The sequence below is a fragment of the Myotis myotis genome, unplaced genomic scaffold, assembly GCF_014108235.1.
Source record: "Myotis myotis isolate mMyoMyo1 unplaced genomic scaffold, mMyoMyo1.p scaffold_m19_p_1, whole genome shotgun sequence".
In the NCBI taxonomy this organism is placed as follows: domain Eukaryota; kingdom Metazoa; phylum Chordata; class Mammalia; order Chiroptera; family Vespertilionidae; genus Myotis; species Myotis myotis.
In genome coordinates, this window is record NW_023416313.1 from 93,822,267 (window position 1) to 93,842,481 (window position 20,215).

At 40.9% G+C, this 20,215-nt stretch overlaps 1 protein-coding gene across 2 annotated transcripts in view; it reads right to left on the reverse strand.

Annotated features, from left to right (window-relative positions):
- ARMC3 (armadillo repeat containing 3) overlaps nt 1-20,215 on the reverse strand; it is an 81,015-nt gene that overhangs the window by 42,539 nt on the left and 18,261 nt on the right. For both annotated transcript variants that reach the window (XM_036312715.1, XM_036312634.1), the window contains exons 5-8: nt 15,814-15,882; nt 15,399-15,574; nt 12,602-12,796; nt 9,951-10,134 (exon numbers count right to left, since the gene is read on the reverse strand). In XM_036312715.1, the coding sequence (XP_036168608.1) occupies nt 9,951-10,134; nt 12,602-12,796; nt 15,399-15,574; nt 15,814-15,882 (624 nt within the window). The remainder of the gene's footprint in view (nt 1-9,950; nt 10,135-12,601; nt 12,797-15,398; nt 15,575-15,813; nt 15,883-20,215) is intronic.

Here is a 20,215-nt window from a genome sequence, read left to right on the forward strand (position 1 = left end):
ATAAGCTTATATTAAAAATTGTAATCATCTTTTACTTAAATTACAATACATAGTGACATCGCAAAAATTAAAATAATTAAATTGCTAAATTACTATACACATAATCTAAACATATATCAGCATAGTTTTCTTTATCTGAAAACAAGTAAAGTTACAAATCTAAGTACATACCATGATAATTCACCCCATTATAAAATAGTAAATTAGCCGAGACCGGTTTGGCTCAGTGGATAGAGCGTCGGCCTGCGGACTGAAAGGTCCCGGGTTCGATTCCGGTCAGGGGCATGTACCTGGGTTGCGGGCACATCCCCAGTGGGGAGTGTGCAGGAGGCAGCTGATCAATGTTTCTCTCTCATCGATGTTTCTAACTCTCTATCTCTCTCCCTTTCTCTCTGTAAAAAATCAATAAAAATATATTTTAAAAAAAATAGTAAATTAAAAACCAAAGTATTTTTAATGTTCTTTTCATTCTTTAATGTTTTTTCTTTTTTTCCATTTTATTTTTTAAAATAAATTACAACCTCATTACTATACCAAAGAAAATATTTTATTCAACTAAATTAGAACATTAAAACCTAATTTTTTGCTTTGTGTTTATAGTTCATTCTAAATAAGCTGCTTTCTATTAAAAAGCGTGTACCATAAAATATATATTAAACCAAATTCAGTTTTAATGCCACAAGAAGTACCAGAGACTACTCTGAAAAGAAACAGCTTACAAATAATTTTTTGCTAATTTATTTAGCTCCTTCGTTAAACTTTGTTGTAGGTTTGATTCTCTATTTAACCTTTATAAAGTCAATTTACATGATTAAAATGGAGGAATGTGAATATATGTTATTAGGATGCTGATAAATAAGAGAATATTCTGTTAAAATAAAAATCTCTGCAAAAAAATGCTGATGCTGATATTAATTGAAATAACAGCTACTAGTACATGTGGAATTAATTCATTACTTATACATATTTTAATTGTGTTTTTCAGAAATGACTGCAACTAGGTTTTCATTTAAAAGTTAATATATGATTTGTCTTTTTTCAACCATAACTTTTAAATCACCCCTTTCACAGAAACAGTGTCACATTTAGATGCCACCATATTTGCAAATACTTTGGCCTTTCATCTGAGTATCTGGCCATAATAAATGGCACAAGCTAAATTTCTAACACTTCTGTTCATTCGTCTTAAACCATTCATGAACCATATCCTGTAATCCTATCATTTAAATCCCTTGTTCCTGTCATTTAAAATTAGAATTCAGGCAGTCCATAATGGTTTCAGTAAAAAGCTGCAATTAATAGTTACATCGAAAGTACATGGCTTATAAAATGTTTAAAAATATATATGATCCTTATTTGTTTTTCTGAATAATCAAGATCTGAAAATTTTCCAGTCTCTGACCTAAAATGCTTAGAGTTATAATTAAGACTTCTCTGACGGCTCTAAGTCAACTTTACTAAACACAACAGGAAAATCTGCCAAAAGAATTAATTTGAAAAGACTAAGTTTGAAGTATGTGATTGTTGCATTAAAAGAAAAACAGTATATATGCAATTATTGGAGAGATTTTAAAAAATAATTTAAATAATTTAAATGGGCAATTAGTTTCTCAACCCTGCTGATAGTGTTCTCAAAATCCAGCTGTGTTCACCAAACCTCAAAAGTGCTGACTGCAGCGTGGCTATAATAAATTTAAAAGATGAATTAACATAGTAACCACGCACCTTTATTGAATTGCTACACGGAGAAGTGAAGTATTTATGTTTTAATTATGCAGATAATAAAGATGGCAAGGTAAATATGCTATTAAAGAGGAACGTCCTTTAAAAATTACATTTGTTCAATATCACTAAAATAAAAAGCATGAGGTTTTGTAACTGAAAATAAATCTGTATGTAATGATGCTTTTCTTCACCTCTTCTCCTAAGTCGCTATGGTGCCACCTCTGCTCCTGCTGAGATGTTAATGCCAGTTCATAAACCTCCTGGCAACGTGGTAATTAACACCTTCCTCCTCCTGATGCCAAGTCGCAGGCATACAGATTTGGGCTTTCCATGGTTAAAATGCATGTTAAAACTTTATTCAACAAGCAAAACTTAAAGAATGTGCGCTATGTGTTTTGTATTATTGAGCCTACAAATTTTTTGATGATGATGAAAAGTAAAAAAAAAAAAGTTATAAATAAGCACTGATGGGTACATTGTTCTTAACAAAAGTATAAGGAATAATATTTGTTAAAACTTAGTTAAGAATGGAATTTTCTATAGGTGGAAAATTATTTTAAAACTCATGATTATCTACTTTCAATACAGAAATATTAGAAGATAACTTTGTTAATCCTTATAAGCTTTTAGAGTTTATCTTTGTTACTAATATCAAATAAGGCATGTCTAAAATAAAGCAAGGCATGCCAACCTGGCTGGGTCTGCGGGAGCGGGCAAGGCAGGCAATGGCTGATATAAAAGGGGGTAGACAAGAAACACAGGTAGGGCCTGAAAACAAGGTACGGTCTAGCATGGAGGCAGAAAGGAAGAGGTGGGCATGGTGGAGCTGGCCAGGTAAAGAGCATTACAAGGTAAGTAAATCAACAAAAATAGAAGAAAATAGGTAAATGAGGAAGACGCCTGTCTGTCCTCCTGCACGGGCCCTTGGGGAGAGGATTGGTTTTGAGCACAGTGGGCAGCTCCACCCACAAATGCTATGGCTAAGGCAGTTCAGAGTCCTGAGGGGAATTCTGCTTCTGCGGAAGTTTGGAATAGAGAGATGTTCTCAAAGCCCTGTCCTGCCAATCAGGAGAGGCCTCACTCTTCGGGATGTGTACAGAAAGGAAGCTTGGATCTTTGTGGAATCATCTCTTTCTAGAGGCTCCAAGAATCAAGTTGCCAAACTCGACTATAAGAAAATTAAGCCACCTGTGCATCCATTAGATTTGCAGATTCATTTGACTCACTTTTCCAGTGTTTGCACAATCACCAAAGGTGGAAACAATTTAGGAAGGAAGGAGACCATGCCAGAAATTATAGAAAAGGTTTCCAACTGTAAGCTTTTCAGTAACAGATGAAACCTGTAAGATAAAGTTGAAGGATCTCTACTGCAATACACATGGGCAGTGGGTCAAATGATGTCAGGGTAGCTGTAAATCTTGTTCCATCTGGAAGATGGGGGTTCTACTAAGCAATGGAAGTTAACTTTTGTCTTGTGCTTGGTTGATATTCCAAAGTATCAGGTCAAACTACCTGAATATAGCACCATGGAGAGCATCTGAGCAAGAAAAAAATGATAACCAGTGGCCATATCATAGTACAAGATGGAAAAATCTCTGATTCCAAGCTAGGGCATCTGGACTTGAGCCTATTTATTCTAGTTCAAGAGTTACTAACATGGAGTCCTGAATCCAGAAGGCATAGATGAGCTTCTGGCAGCCTATGAACTCCCTGAAGTTATAGGCAAAATGTTGAGTATTTGTGCATTTGGGAGGTGAGTCTCTTTCATTAGATTTTTCAAAGGAATTAATGACCCCTCAAAAATTGAATTTGGGTAATGTAGTTGAATGTGCTTGGAAGTCATCAGAAATATAAGCTGGAATTCAGAAGACAGGTCATAATTAGACACAGATTCGGGATTAATAAGCAAATAAGGAGTCAGCTGAAACATGAGTTACAAGTATGATTACTCGAGGAGATTTGAAAGACAAGACAGAAGTTGGGAAGGCAAGTTTAATATTGAAATGATAGGCAGATGAGAGAAAGCTGATAAAGGCAAAGGGTTGGTCTGATGATTAGAATCACACCAGGGAAGAGGAGTGCTATGGAAGTCAAAGGATATAAGAGGTTTCCGGTGGAGGGGGCAATCAACAGTGTGGGATGCCACAAAGAGATCAATAAAGAAAAAACTGAAAATGTATCTGTAGGATTTAGGAGTTGGGACGTTAATGGAACATTCTACAAGGTCCGTTTTTGCAGGATGGTGGAAGCAGGAGGTTAAAGGATGGAGATAAGATGAAGAGGTGAAATTATTTAAATTGACTAGTCTTTTTTTTTTTAATCCTCACCCAAGGATATTTTTCCATTGACTTTTAGAAAGAGTGGAAGAGAGAGGGAAAGACAGAGAGAAATACTGATATAAGAGAAACACATCAATTGGTTGCCTTCTGCACAAGCCCTGACCAAGGCCTGGGCCAGGAAGGAGCCTGCAACCCAGGTACGTGCCCTTGACTGGAATCAAACCCGGACCCTTTGGTCTGTAGGCTGATGCTCTCTATCCACTGAGCCAAATCGGCTAGGACTAAATTGACTAGTCTTTTGGTTGAGAGGTTGATTGAGAAGAAAAGAGGGCCCTAAAGCAGGGGCAAGAGAGGAAGAAACAAATTTCCATAAATACCCCTGGTCAATGAACAATTATGGGCCCCACCAAATGTTCCAAATTTACATCAGCTTCCTCCTATATAACCAATGGGGCCAGGAGGAAAAGACCACATTAGTGTTGCAATGCCGCATTAGAGAGGAGCTTCATCATCATCCAAATCTGGGCAAAAGTACTCTATTATCATCTCAACTGATGAAGGAAAGACAAAGGACACCCCTGTCTGTTTATTAAAATCAGGTGTAGGCAGAGCACTCCTCATTTTGGAGTGTGGAATAGGTATAGAAGAAAGAGGACAGAGGTGTTCTAAAGTTAATAAATATTCCTGGGGAAAATATGAAATAAAACAAAGACAATAATCAAAAGTATAATAGAAAAACAAACAAAACATGATTCTGGAGATCAAAAAGAGATAGAATCTCAAACATATTTTGGCAAAAAATTTTGACTCATAGGATAAAGGATCTACTCAAATACAAAAAGAAAGCATCCTATATAGCAAACAGGCTGGCCTTAGACTCAGACTCTACAAAAACAAGGTTCATAGAACTTTGAGGAGAAAATGTTATGGCAGAAGAATTCCAAACTCAGCTACACTGTCATAAACAGGGTTGGGCAAAAGTAGGTTTACAGTTGTGAGTAGAAGTAACAGGGTTTATTCTTGTATTATTATTTATTAACTAGAGGCCTGTTGCATGAAGAGATTCATGCAATAGGCCTTCCCTTCCCCTGGCTGCCGGCACCAGTTTTCCTCCGGCACCCGGGACCCAGGCCTTCGCTCCTCCAGCCAGAGCCTTCCGTCTTCACTGCTCTGGCCGGAGCCTTCAGGGACGGTTGGTTTACATGTTTGTCTATTATTAGGTAAGATTATTGTATTCTTTTCCATATGAACAGCTGTAAACCTACTTTTTCCCCACCCTGTATGTATAAAGGCAACAGACATTCACAGGTAAGGACTAAAAAAATATGCCACTCTTGACTATTCCTAAAAAAAAAAAAATACTGAACTGAAAAAAATATACTCTGGTTAATTGAGAAACAAATGAAAAACAAAATCTTGAAATCTAGCCCTGGCTGGTGTGTTTGGTAGTTAGAGCATTGGACCTCTCACTTGAGGGTTATGGGTTCAATTCCTGGTCAAGGGCATGTACCTGGGTTGCAGGTTCAATCCCCGGCCCCTGTCGGGGTGCGTGCAGAAGGCAACCAATCAATGTCTCTCTTACATAGATGTTTCTCTCTATCTTTTTCTCTCTCCTTCTCTTCCTTTCTCCCTCCCTCCCACTCTCTGTAAAATAAAATTTAAAATAAAATAAAATAAAAATCAATGGAAAAAATATCCCCAGGTAAGGATTAACAATAAATAAACAAAATCTTGAGAAATTCACAATGTATACTGAAAGAGATCTAATATGTATAAAACTCTAAAATTGTAAATGTGAATAAAATTGAATGTAATGGCAAAGTGATTCTTAAAAGAAGAAAGGTTTATATAGATTTTATTTTATTTTTTAAATATATTTCTCTTGATTTCAGAGAGGAAGGGAGAGGGAGAGAGGGATAGAAGCATCAATTATGAGAGAGAATCATTGATTGGTTGCTTCCTGCACAGTGGGGTTCGAGCCCACAACCCGGGCTTATGCCTCGACCAGGAATTGAACCATGACCTCTTGGCTCATAAGTCAATGCTCAACCACTGAGCCATGCTGGCCAGGCTATATAGATTTTAGAGAGGAGAAGCTATAACCCCTATGAAATGTACAAATATCAGGAAGAAAAAAAGTTTCCAAAGCAAAAATGCTAAATATATTAAGGTAGAAAATTTATCTTTAAAATAGCCATGATTTTAAAAATCTGTGTAACAAAAAGAATTAAAAGGAAATCAAGGAGAGAGCATAGAAAAATAAAAAGCAAAAAATCATAAAATGTGATGTCAGAAATAAGGCCAAATACAATAGTTGTAAAAATAAGTCTAACAATGTTTTATCCCTTGCCTTTGGATCTAGTGATGAGGATATCTCAATATTGCTAATTTCTGGGGACCTTACCATCTCTTGTTTATTCCCTTGACTACTTGTAAAATAGTCTCTTTATTTTCTCTTTATTTAAACCATCTGGAGTTTGCAAAGCTGTGTTCTGCCAAGACCATTTTTGATAATAAAATGGCAATCTTTTTTTTTTAAGTGATTCTTTTTAATTTTTATTGCTTTCAGAGAGGGAGGGAGAGGGAGAGATAGAAACATCAATGATGAGAGAGAACCATTGATTGGCTGCCTCCTGCACACCCCCTACTGGGGATCAAGCCCACAACCTGGCCAAATGCCCTTGACCGGAATCGAACCCAGGTTGATGCTCTCTCTATCCACTGTGCCAAACCGGCTAGGGCCATGGCATTCTTAATATATATTATAATTTAAAGCTAAAATCAGTAAGTGAGGTTTTAAAAAAATGAGTAGTGGATATAAAATAATATTAAATTAAGCAAAGTTAAAGTTATAAGGAAGAAAATCAACAGAAACAACATAATGAGAAGCCTCTAACATACCACTTTTCATCAGTGATAGATCAAAGAAAATAAAATATAAAGACAAAAGGGGCTGTACAATATAATCTATTAAGTGGAGCTGAAAGATAAATAGCAAGCTCTACAAGAGTGATCTTTCTTTGAAAAGTGAAAATCTGCAATGTTCCCTCCTCTTTCTATGTCAATTCAAGGCTCTTTGTTGCTATCAATATAAAGTTCAAAGTCCTTAACTTGACTTATAACATCCATTAGCATTTGGTTTCTCATTACTCAACAACCTTAACACTCAGTTTTCTGCTGCATTCTATTCACTAGCCATTCTGAAAACGTTCAGTTCTGGAACTTACCATCCTCTGTCCCCCTCTGGCTTTTACACACACTGTTCCATCAGCTTCAAGTGCTACTTATCCTACCCCCTTCTACCAGCAGCTCCTTTGCTCAGCCAATTTCTATTATTTACTCTAGGTTCTAGCCTGAATAGGTCCTTTCTATTTCAGGAAGACTTATCTGATCCAAGTCTGCCTTAGGTGGCCCTCCTGGGGTGACCTCATTCTTCCATCATCAAATCCATTTACATTGTGATTGCCTATTTATTTGCCTGTTCTGCCTTTATGGACACCAAGGGGCTAAGCTCAGTAAATCATTAATAAATGAATTAATAAAGAAATTTTTTATTAACATTTAATATGCCCAATAAATATGAACCAGAGTAAATAAAACATTAATGTATCCTGGTGAAATCACAGAACAGCTATGACCAAAAGGCTTTCCAAGTAACCAGAAAGAAAACATTGCTTTCAAAAGAGTGACAATTACCTGACATCTGACATCGCTAAACGATTTCTGTAGGCCATGCTCAGGGAGGAAAAAAACACCTTCAATCAAGAATTCAATTTCTGGCAGAAACATGTTTACAGAATGTAGGCAAAATATAGAACACATTCAAAATACAATGGGGAGGAGGAGGTTTCTCTGTGTGATATTGAAACGGTTCTCTTTCCTTTTATTTTATTTTATTTTTTCGGGAGATTCCCAAGTCCATAGCTGAGACAGAAAGATCTGAATCTCATAGTTGGTGTGGCAGATCCTTACCCATAGCGAGGGCCCTGAAGATGCTGGATGGCCCAGAAAGGGCAGCAGCCACAGAGGGCCCCAGTGGCACACAAGGCTCCCCCACCAGAGGAGGAGAATCCCAGGGCCTGTTCTCCCCCAGTTGAAATGCAAGATCTGTGGGAGCTTTGGGCACAAGGAAAGCAGCCTCAGGTGTCCCATGAAGCGTTGAGATAGGGCTGAGCACCCCCAGCCCCGAGGATCCAATAAGCTGAAGAAGAATCAGAAACCATTGGCTCCCCAGGATCCTCAGAGCCCATGTCGTTCTTACATGACTGCTAGGGATATTGAGCAGAAATCAAGGCTCAATGAAGAACAGATCCTGGCTCAGAGCGAGAGAGACAAAAAGAGGCCCCAGGAAACCTGGGAGGACGAGACAGAACTCTGTGGCTGCGTGAGACACCCAACCCGGCCGATGCCCACCCCACAAGCAAGAGAAAGTATGTGCAAGACCCAGACGTCACCACTGAGTGACCTGTCAGAAAACCTGACGTGACATCCTCAGCACCTACGATCAAGACACTGAGGGAAGCACCCGCTCACCTCCTTGACTAATAAAGGGCAGGGAAGGCCTGCAGCAGACACTCTTCACCCAGCAGGCACGCTTTGTCCAGAATCCCACCCAGTGTCCACCAGAGGAAGAACAGGCCCTATTTTGCCTCCGGCATCCCAGGCTGCCACATGCTCATCCCTCAGGAACAAGCCAGGATCCCTGAGGCCCAGAGAAGCTGTCGCTCACTCATAGTCACACATCGAGGCCAGTGCAGTGCCAGCAGTGGAACTAGTAGTAGAACGGAAACACCAGGAACTCTCCATGCGGTGTTCTTTCCCCTACTGTGTCACATGAAGGTGATAAACTCATGAAACTCACTATCCCAAAAGAGGCTGACACTATCTTTGAACAGCCCAGCCATACTAATCCAAAGAGAAGTTGAGATATCCACAAATTTTAAGTGGTTCCTGTCTTCCTACTACCCTCTCTTTGGGTCTCAAACAGCTAAGGTCTGCAATAGATAGAAAAAAGAACTGACCAGATATGATAAGGTCTAGTTCCATCAGACAGAATGCAGAATCAACCAACTTTTGCCAATATTAAAAACCTTGTTTTTTATAGCCTGTCTTTAGATATGGCACATATACTAGTAACGTAACTCAAAAGCCACTCTATATCGACTATGTACTGGACAGTGAAATTTGGCTTACTGTATTAAAACCTCGCCTGAAGAAAACCAGTATGAGTTGAAAAGGAAATGTTTCCCATAATATACACAGAGGTATATATACAGATATGAGTATATTTGTTTAGAATATAACTCACTTAAACTAGTCAAAGTTGTTGTCATTCATATGAGGAATGATGTGGAAAGGGAAAAATAAAGTCACATCTTTTCCTAAATCATATACTCCAAATATACATAAATTAAAACTATAATTTCATCTTTGGTGCTTGTGATATAATTAATCTCTCATATTTTACAGATTTATGTCAACATAGCTTGCCACTGAAATGAAATTGTGTTATGTATAGTATGAGCATATTATTTTTCACAGCTCTATAACATGGCACTGACTCAGCTGAAATCTGAAATTACTATATAGATATCACTCTAAATGTGGATTTATTGAAATAATGTTTTCAGGATCACAAGCAATGTGCATATTCTGCATAACTCCAAAATCAAGAGAAATAAAGACTTAAAACTTAATTTAGGACTTATTCATTTAAAATAGATAGGGTTATAATTAAATCATGTTCAGTTTAGTATATCCTTGACAAAGCAATATCTATTTTAACTCACTGGCACTGAGATGAATTTTGGTCTTAAATAGTAAGTATAGCACTATTCTCAAATGGTCATTTAAAAGCAGACAAATACTCTAGTGTTTGCTAGTGCTAATCAAAATCAAGAATACAGATGGAATATGTGTGCTTAGATTACATAAATTGAGACATACGTTCATAAGCTGCTTTAGTAATTGCTTTTGCTGCATTCTTCTGAATATCAGGAATTGTAGAGTTTTCTGCAAATACTAAGAGCTTCTTAAGACCCCCTGTCTGTTGAATCTGCACCATGGTATCCATATCTTCAAGGCAATTGGCTATCACTGAAAGCGCTTCTATATGAAGGTCATTTAGTTCCTAATAATAAAAGCAAACACAATTTTAGAAAGTTGTACTAAAATAAATTTATACTTTCCAAATTCTACACAAGAGGAACTACGGTCAGTCAGAACATAATGTAATTACTTTTGTTGGGACAGAGGCCCAAGGAAACAGTTCTGCTTATTAACATAACATCACTTACCCTAACCCAGTGGTCGGCAAACTGCGGCTCACGAGCCACATGCGGCTCTTTGGCCCCTTGAGTGTGGCCACGAAGTTTTAATCGCACTGTACGTGCGTGCCTGCACTTGGTATTTTGTGGAAAAGCCACACTCAAGGGGCCACAGTTTGCTGACCACTGCCCTAACCGTTTGCCCCGTCTTTTCTCATCTCCCCTACTCCAAAGGGTTTTATAGATAAAAATAATTACTGGAAACTTCCGGTAATGGTATTCAAGTGAAGGTGCTCATACGTTTCACCAAAAGTAATGTTCAAATCTGGAGAAAAATTGTTTTAAAAAAGCAGACAGAAGCTGAAGGAAAGTATATTCCTTAAAATCTCCAACTGGTAGAGAGAAGCATGTGAGTGTGTGGCTTTCTTGCCTGAGGAATCTCCCAAATCCCCACAGCAGTGGAAAACGGCAGCCTTACCTGAGCTAGAGATTTAAGATGGAAATCCTTAAAGTGAAAGAAACACAGGAAGATGTGTCACCGTCATGGTATTCCACACAGCATTGCTTCTGGTCAAGGAGCTTACTTCACAGCAAAAGAAGTGTGGCATTGAGCCCATACTCCTGGAATTCAAGGGCCTCACCCTGGTCCTCATCATCCTAGAGCAGCTGACTTGATAGAATGGCCTATTTGAGGTTCAGTTACAGGGCAGCCAGGTGGCAATAACTTGTAGGTCTCGGGTGAGGTCCTCCAGGAGGCTGTATAAGTTCTGAATTGGTATCTAGTACTAGTATATGGTGCTGTTTCTCCCATAGTCAGGGTTCATGGGCCCAGGACTCAGGAAATGGGAGGGATACCACTCACTCATTATTATCTCTAGTGGCCCACATACAAATATTTTGGCTGTCTATGTGACCTTATGTTCTGCTGATCAAGAGGCCTTAGCTTCAAAGAGAGAAATGCTTCTATCAGAAGACACCTACAGAAAAGATCGCTGCCTGGCCAGTTTGGGCTCCTTATGCCTCTAAATCACCAGGCAAAGAAAGGAGTTACTGTGCTGGCTGGGGTGATTGGTCCTTACCACCAAGAAGAAATTGGATTGCTCCTCCACAATAGAGGTAAGAAAGAGTATATCTGGAATACAGGCGATCCCTTGGGGTGTCTCCTATTATTATTATGCCTGGTGATTAAAGTAGATGGAAAGCTACAATAACCCAATCCCGGCAGACTACTAACCGGCCCAGACACTTTAGGAAGAACATTCAGGTCACTCCACCAGGAAAAGAACTACAATGAGCCAAGGCCCTTGCTGAGGGCAAAGGGAATATGGGATGGGTAGTGAAAAAGGCAGTTACAAATACCAACTATGACCGCACAGCCAGTTATAGAAAAGAGGCTATCATTGTTATGAATATTTCTTCCTTATTTTGTTACGACTATGTGTGTATATGCAGCATCTTTAATTTCTTCCCTCTTTAATTCCCTTACATAAGATATCTGACTTTAGAACTACTAGTAGTATTTAAGTATTGTTCATTTTACTTCACAGTATTTAAGTTATGGGATATCAAGGAGAAGAGTAAACATCATCCAAAGACTATGCATCCTTTTCTGGGAAAAATGTCAGTGCATCTTCAGTGGTACACAGGATATCGGTACCATGTTAGGCAGAAGTAGGACAATGTTATTGTCTTTATTTGGAAATTAAGTGTGATTTAAGATGTGTACGGGTGCCAAATTGGCAAGAGTGAATTTGTAATTGTTAATTTTTATGTTTTAACTTGGCTAGGCCTCAGTATCTAGATATTTGATCAAATATTATTCTCAATCTAAAAATATTAATTATTTAGATATAATTAATATTCAAATCAGTAGACTGAGTAAAGCAAAGTACCCTCCATAATGTGGGGGTAAATTACTCATCTTGCTTTACCCTAGAGAAAGTTATGGCAGACAAAGGTTAAAAAACGAATTCTAGCCATTTCAGGAAATCATGAAGATCATAAACAGTACTTTAAAACCTTAAATTTTCTTAACCAGAAGATTTTGATTAAGGTATAATTGACATATAGCATTATATTAATTTAAGGTATACAGCAGAATGATTCAATATATTACAAATATCACCACAAGTTTAGTTAACATTTGTCACCTTACATAGTTACAAAATTTTTTTCTTGTGATGATAACTTTTAAGATCTATTTTCTTAGCCACTTTCAAATGTGCAATACGGTATTATTAACTATAATCACAATGCTGTACATTACATTTCATAGAAACATTTAGGAGAGATACATTTCCTCATAGACAATTGAATAAATGTTTTAAATACCTTAGCTTCCAGGATCTTAATAAGGTGGTCCATCCCTTGATTGTCTCTTAGCATTGCTCGTGACGCCTTATCATTTGTAATAACACCTAAGGTTTTGAGAGCCAACAACTGAATAATTGGATATTCTGACTTAAAAAGCTCTAATATAGGAGGGATTGCATTTAGTTCTGGAAGTGTAGCTCGACACTTAAAATCCTGCCATGAAATACAAACGATCAAATAAGTAAATTTTAAAGCAAAATATAGCCTCAATAATCTAGAATTTCTATTTTCTAACAAAGAATATTCTAACTTATAGCTTTGAAATCTTTCATTCCAGATTCCCTTCTAAAATAATTCATAAACCAAAGTAAGCAAACCCTCAATCGACAACACCAAAATATTCCTTGTAACTATGCAGGCATTGTCAATAACAGGAAATAGACATATCTATGACTTATGCAGTAGCTATTGTTTCTTTATTTCATAGCAAGTTCTTATTACCATGAATAGTATTACAATGAAAGCTATGCATAATGAAATTCTTTTCACATTCTCTGTCCTGTGTCAAATAGTATTTGATAAGATGAAATTATGGCATCAGTTCTTTATTATCTTTATTCAAAAGGATCGTTTCTGAAATGCAATGCTATTTGCAGGCTCTGGGCATGCAAATTCACATCAGGTTTAGTTCAGACACATGACCTTTATTTAAGACATTTATAATATCAAGGGGTCATTAGAGTCTAGGCAAATTGCTCTGCATTGTCTGTAATTTCGTGTGTGTGAGTTGGGTAGGAAGGGGTTGGTTAGAGTGAACAGTGGAGAAAACAAGACAAAATGCCATGAAAAGCTCCCAAACTCTGACATTTTAAATCAAATGTGTAAATGTAAAAAAGTATTGAAAGTGGAAAAGGCCTCACTTACAGCTTAGCTTTCCTCTATCCATCCTTCAACTGTTAATATTCAGCTTCCTTCAGATATAAAAATTGGAGGTTTCTGTGGGTTTTTTTTTGTTTTGTTTTGTTTTTGGTTGAATTGTATCCCCCCAAAATATAAGTTGAAGTCCTAACCCTCAGTTCCTAAAAAATGTGACCTTATTTGAACAAGGTAATTGCAGATATAATTAAGGTAAGGCCCTAGTGGCTTAGGGTAGGTACTTAATGGTGTCCTTATAAAATTGGTGTCTTTATAAAAAGAGAGGAAATGGAAGAGGGAGAGGTTGCAGTGCTACAGCTGCAACCCAAGAGACATCAAGGATTGATGCCATCATCAGAGGCAGAAAGAGTCAAGGAAGGGTTCTACCCAGAATCACAAAGGGAGCACGGCCCCCTGACACCTTGATTTCAGAATTCCAGCGCCCAGCACTGTTAGAGAATAAATCTCCATTGTTTGAAGCCACCCCGTGTGGTACTTTGTTACAACAGTCCTAAGAAACTAATAACACGATTACTAACTAGTGCTTCTGTTATTAGTAGTGGAGGTCTTTTCATTTCTGTTTGATTTAAAAAAATATATGGGGAACCCAGCCAGTGTGGCTCAGCTGATTGAGCATGGTCCCCTGCACAAGAGGTCACCGTTGGTTCCTGGTTGGGGCACATGCTGGGTTTTGGGCTCGGTCCCCAGTAGGAGGCGTGCAGGAGGCAGCCAATTGATGTTTCTCTCTCATCAATGGTTCTCTCTCTTTATCTCTCTCCCTCCTCTCTCTCGAATATCAGTAAAAACATATTTTTTAAAAAATAAAGGCAAAAAGAGCTGGAAAGAGACTTGGGATGTAAAACACACACACTCTTGGAGGATTATTTTGGCCTTTTGAAAAAGGTAAAGTCTTAAGTAACCCGAAAAGGGAAACAGAGCTGAGCTGTTTTTCCAGGATGCCCTTTTAGGGAGAAGCAATGGTAAAACCAGTCACTTCCCAGCCAAGTGCAAGGACTGCTAAGGCCACAAATGAATGCTTTTGCTGCCTTTGGCATAGTCTTCTGGGTCTCTCTTTTTCTGTATGATTCGTAGAGACAGTTTACCCAGAACCCTCCCTCATCTCTGCTTTGCCATCTCTTCCTTTCACACTCTACTGATAGCTACTTAGAGTGGTATTTTTGTATTTTCAGTTGATCTAAGCTGATCAAATGTGCGTGGGAATTGTTCAGAAACCTGAGCGAGGAAAGAAGCAGCGAAGGATGTCCATAGAGTCAGGGAGCTGACCTGCTGTGGGTGTAAGAATGCAAATGCTGCGTTGGGAGGTGGGGCAGAGGTGGGGGACAGAGGACAAGCCAGATTGGGGAGGAGAACGTAGTCAGTTTCCATTACAAGAGAGAGCAGCACAGTGAGGTCACATCTTGCAACTGTGACTGATGAGTTCTGTTCAGTGTCCTCAGCTCACTAGGCTTTCACCAATACACCTGTCCCCAAATCCTGGGACACTGAGGAGGGCGTATATCATACCCACTGTGCTTAGATCACCAAGGTTAGGTCAATAGTAACTGCCCAGGTCAAACCTAGTTAAACAGGAATATTAGATTTCCTGTTTCAGAAGAGATACATCTTATCTAGTATAATCCCACCTTAATTTGTAAACCATGCCATTCTTTTAAAATTTAAATACATTTATAAAATGCCCTTTCATGGGAGACAAATACTTGTAAAACGCAAAAACGGAAAGGAATCTACACTCAATGTCCTTTATATCTGAATGATCACTATTAAATAGTACTAAGAAGTATTAATTAAAACCGGCGAGTTTCAGGCTTTTTCTTTTTAATAGGAAAGCAAATCCTACAATCAACTTTTGGTCAAAATACATTTTAGGAACGAAACTTACCTGCACCAGGTTGTAAATGCACTCAATGGAATTCTTCTTCACATCGGGGTCTGGGCTGCTCAGCAGTCTGATGAGAGGCTCTAGGCCACCGTGTTCAAATATTTGCACTTTGCTGGTGTACTCCGCAGACATGTTTGCTAGGCAAAGACTAGCAAACTCGTGGATAACTACCTCTTCTGCATACGAAAAATAAATGACATGAGTATGCTAAATACCTATTCAGCCATTGCTTTCAAGCATGTTCTGAAAACCAAAGCTCCACAAATCTTACCTTGGCTGGAGCCCATCTTGGCTTGAGAGAGTTTAATGACAATTCACAATTGATATTTCATAGGCAGTTTTAATAAGTAGTGTATTCAAGTGTGAAAAGTACACCAGCCCCATTTTTAAAAACACATATAGGATGCCAATTTACCTTCCGGAGCAAGCTGCGCAATAACAGAGTTCATGACATCTAACTCTCTTAATAGTTTTTTAACATCATCTACAACAGAAGCAAAATATTAATGTTTGTTATTAATGATGATAATGGCCATGCCTGTTGAATAGTGTTAATGAGATAGGCTCCATTATTATTTTTTACAGAGAAGGAAAACGAGGCTCAAAACCAAACACTGTAGATCAGTGGTGGGGCCAGGTCTCACACCCAGGTCTGCCTGACCCTGGTCACACTCTCGCCTGTGCTCCTTGATCACTGAGCTGTTATGCTACCTTCCAAAGCACTAGAACAAATAACCATAAAGCTGAAAAATGTGATTAGAACATATGCCCACAATTTGAGTTATGGTGCCCTACACTTGTTTAGTATATAATAGTAATTCTTTTTTTGTATTTTGTCGGAACAGTGTTTTTAAAGCTTGATTTTAGTAAAACTTATACAGAATTCACATAAGAATTATCTTCAGCCTTTTTTGGATTAACACATCTTGTTTACATTTCATTTCATTTCATTATCAAAATGCCAAAAATGCTTAATGATAAGTACACTGATTTTTTTTAGAGTTCACTTTTGTACTATTTATTCTAGAGGCCCGGTGCATGAAAATTCATGCACTGGAAGTGGGGACCATCAGCCCAGCCTGCCCCCTCTCACAGTCTGGGAGCCCTCAGGGCGGGAGGCGACCCGGCAATCAGGGGAAGGCGACGCCACATCACACCTCTGCTGCTGCCACTGCCGGTAGCGCAAGCTTCAGCCAGCCCTGGTTACCTGAGCCTCAGGCAGCCCTGGGAGGCTGGGCAGCTGCCATCAGAGGCTTGCCTGCATCTCGGGCCTGCCCTGGGCGGCTGGGCAGCTGACAGCTGAGGCTTGCCTGCACCTCGGGCCAGCCCTGGGCGGCTGGGGGGCTAAGGGGACTGGGGGACTCTGGAGGCAGGCATGCCAAGCAGCCGGGCCTGCCTAGGGGTGGGCCCGGCCTTGCCACATGCCTGCTGCCCCAGCGGGGCTGAGGGAACTGGGCACCACCATCTTGTGGCTGTGGTCACCGCCATCTTTGAGGGTGGGGCAGTCAATTAGCATATTCTCTCCTTATTGGCTGTGGATGCCTCTATCTTTGAGGGTGGGGCAGTCAATTAGCATATTCCCTCCTTATTGGCTGTGGGTGCCGCCATCTTTGCGATGGTGTGAAGGTCAATTAGTATATTCCCTCTTTATTAGATAAGACTAGAGGCCCAGTGCACAAAAATTTGTACACTCAGGGGTGAGCGGGGTCCCTCAGCCCGGCCTGTGCCCTCTCGCAGTCTGGGACCCCTCAGGAGATAACGCCCTGCTGGCTTAGGCCTGCTCCCGGGTGGCAGAGGGCAGGCCCAATCCCTAGGTGCAGCCCCTGGTTGGGCTCAGAGCAGGGCCGATTGGGGTGTTGGGGCGCCGCCCCTTGTCATGCACAGAGCAGGGCAGATCGGGAAGTTGCGATGCCACCCCCAGTCACGCTCAGGGTAGGGCCGATTGGGGTGTTGGGGCACCGCCCCGTCACACTCAAGGCAGGGTCGATGGGGAGGTTGCAGCGCCACCCCGTCACCCACAGAGCAGGGCCAATCCGGGGGTTGGGGCGCTGCCCCCTGTCATGCACAGAGCAGGGCCCATCAGGGGGATTGGGGCTCCTTACCCTGTCACGAACAGAGCAGGGTCGATCAGGGGGTTGGGGAGTTCCCCCCTGTCATGCACAGAGCAGGGCCCATCAGGGGGTTGAGGAGCTCCCCCCGTCACTCACAGAGTAGGGCCGATAGGGGAGTTGGGGCACCGCCCCCATCACCCACAGAGCAGGGCTGATCAGGGGGTTGGGGCACCACCACTGTCACATTCAAGGCAGGGCCGATGGGGAGGTTATGGCTCTACCCCATCACACAGAGCAGGGCCCGTGGGGGGGGGGGGTTGGGGCGCCCCCCTCTATCACCCACAGAGCAGGGCAGATCAGGGGGTTGGGGCGACGCACCCTGTCACACACAGAGCCGCAGGGCGATCAGGGGGTTGGGGAGCTCCCCCATATCAGGCACAGAGCAGGGCTGATCAGGAGGTTGGGGCGCCTTCCCCTGTCACGAACAGAGCAGGGCGGATAGGGAGGTTGTGGCCCCGCCCCCTGTCACACACAGAGCCACAGGGTGATCAGGGGGTTTGGGCGCTGCCCCCTGTCACGCTGATCCCAGTGCTGGGAGGCATATTACCCTTTTACTATATAGGGTAGAGGCCTGGTGCACAGGTGGGTGCCAGCTGGTTTGCCCTGAAGGGTGTCCTGGATCAGGGTGGGGGTCCCCACTGGGGTGCTTGGCCAGCCTGGGTGAGGGGATGATGGCTGTTTGCAGCTGGTCACACACCCTTCAGGGTGAGGGTCCCCACTGGGGTGCTTGGCCAGTCTGGGTGAGGGGCTGAGGGCTATTTTCAGGCTGGGGGTAACTGAAGCTCCCAACCGCTCCTTTTTTTCTTTTCTTTTTTTTAATCTGGGCCAGCTTTAGCTTTGAGGCTTGGCTCCAGCTCTTAGGCCTCCGCTGCTGAAAGTAGGTTTCTGGCCTTTGCTTACAATGTTGCGATCCGGCTGGCTGAAGCCTGGTGGACTAAAGCAGGTTTCTGGGGTTTTGTTTATCTTCTATATTTGTTACATAGTTGCTTAGAGTTGCAGCTCAGAGGCCTGTAGCAGCAGGTGGGGAACGTTGGAGTCCTCTGTCACTGAAGCAAGCAAGCCTCATGTTAGTTTCAAGCTGCCTGGCTGCCGGCCGCCACCTTGGCTGGCAGTTAATTTGCATATTGCCCTGATTAGCCAATGGGAAGGGTAGCGGTCGTACGCCAATTACCATGTTTCTCTTTTATTAGATAGGATGAGCCTAAGTAAAGATAGACAGGTATGGCCATGCTTCTTTTTTGCCATCCGTAACCCCCCTTTTCTGAGAAATAGAGCATGGCTGCTACTTTAGTTTTGCAATTTTTCTTCTTGGTCAGTTATCTTTGTCTGTAAGCAAAAATTGGCATTACCAAAATTTTGGAAAAGTTCACTTGGCAGCAGCCGAAACAGATGGTTACTGGATGAATTCTTCCACATTAATTGCTGGATGTTTTTGCCGTGTTTTGTGCGGGGTTTTTTTTGACACCTTTTCCTGTGAATTTCAGGGATGTGGCTATTCTTCAACTTATCTGTTTCTGTTCAAAATGGCTAAATGAGGGCCAGCAAAATGATAGCCAGCTACATGTATGTGAATATGCCTGAAGTACAAAAAAAATTGAGCTTCTGAGAAGTGTTGTGTCCCAAGGTGGAAGAAATTATTTTATAGTTGAAACTCATTTAAAAAATACATTATCTCCATAGGCTAAGAAATAATAGATCATTCTAAGTGTTCCAGTGAACTGTGGAGATGTGCACCCTCTGGAAGAATCTATTGGTATTCTCTTCTCTTACGAGTCTGGTGTGTATTGCTAGGAATGGTTTTGGGGAAGGCTATAACAAAGTCTCCTCTTTTGCTGGGCTTCTAGATCTCCAGGTACATTCCCCATTTGGTATACAAAATAGCCTTCCACCGAGTAAGCTTCAAAGTTTCTGCTGCAACACTGACCATGAGGTCCAGAAGATTCATGCTCTGTGTACTCTCTGCACCTCTGACTTCTCTGCAGGAAGGATCTGCTCCTCAACCCGGGGCGAGGCCACCTTGCTGCATCTGTATGTGACACCAGGTCTTGTCCTGTCAGAGGATTCTCTGTGCCATAAAATCCCTTTCCATCTTGAATGTAGCCCAAGTCTGTTCAACAACAGATCTCTTAAGTCCATCCACTAAACAGTTCCTTATGGTTCAATGGACAATTCAAATTCACCGGCAGCTTTTGTAAATTGGTGGCATCATTGATCAACTTATTATTCTGCCTTTTGGCAGCAGCTTATTCAAAGAATCTTTTCTTGAGGTCAAATCTGCAAAACAAGAATAGATAAGCTTCTACTGCCATCACTTTAAACACAGTATTGATCTCTGTCCCCTTCTTTCTAAACAGGGGAAACTCTCAGATATGGCAACTGAATAGAATTTCCAACTTGTGGTTTGGCTCATGAACATGTTCTAGCTAAACAGTGTGACACCTTCAAATTTAGTTGTTTCAGAACTGCCAGCACCTTATTTCTTGAAGCACATTCATGCAATCTGTTTTACTTGCATTTTTATTTACATTTTTTCCTTTTTATTTAATTCACTGGGTGACAATAGTTAACAAAATTATACAGGTTTCTGCCCTAACTGGTTTGGCTCAGTGGATAGAGCGTCAGCCTGCGGACTGAAGGGTCCCAGGTTCGATTCCGGTCAAGGGCATGTACCTTGGTTGCAGGCACATCTCCATTAGGGGGTGTGCA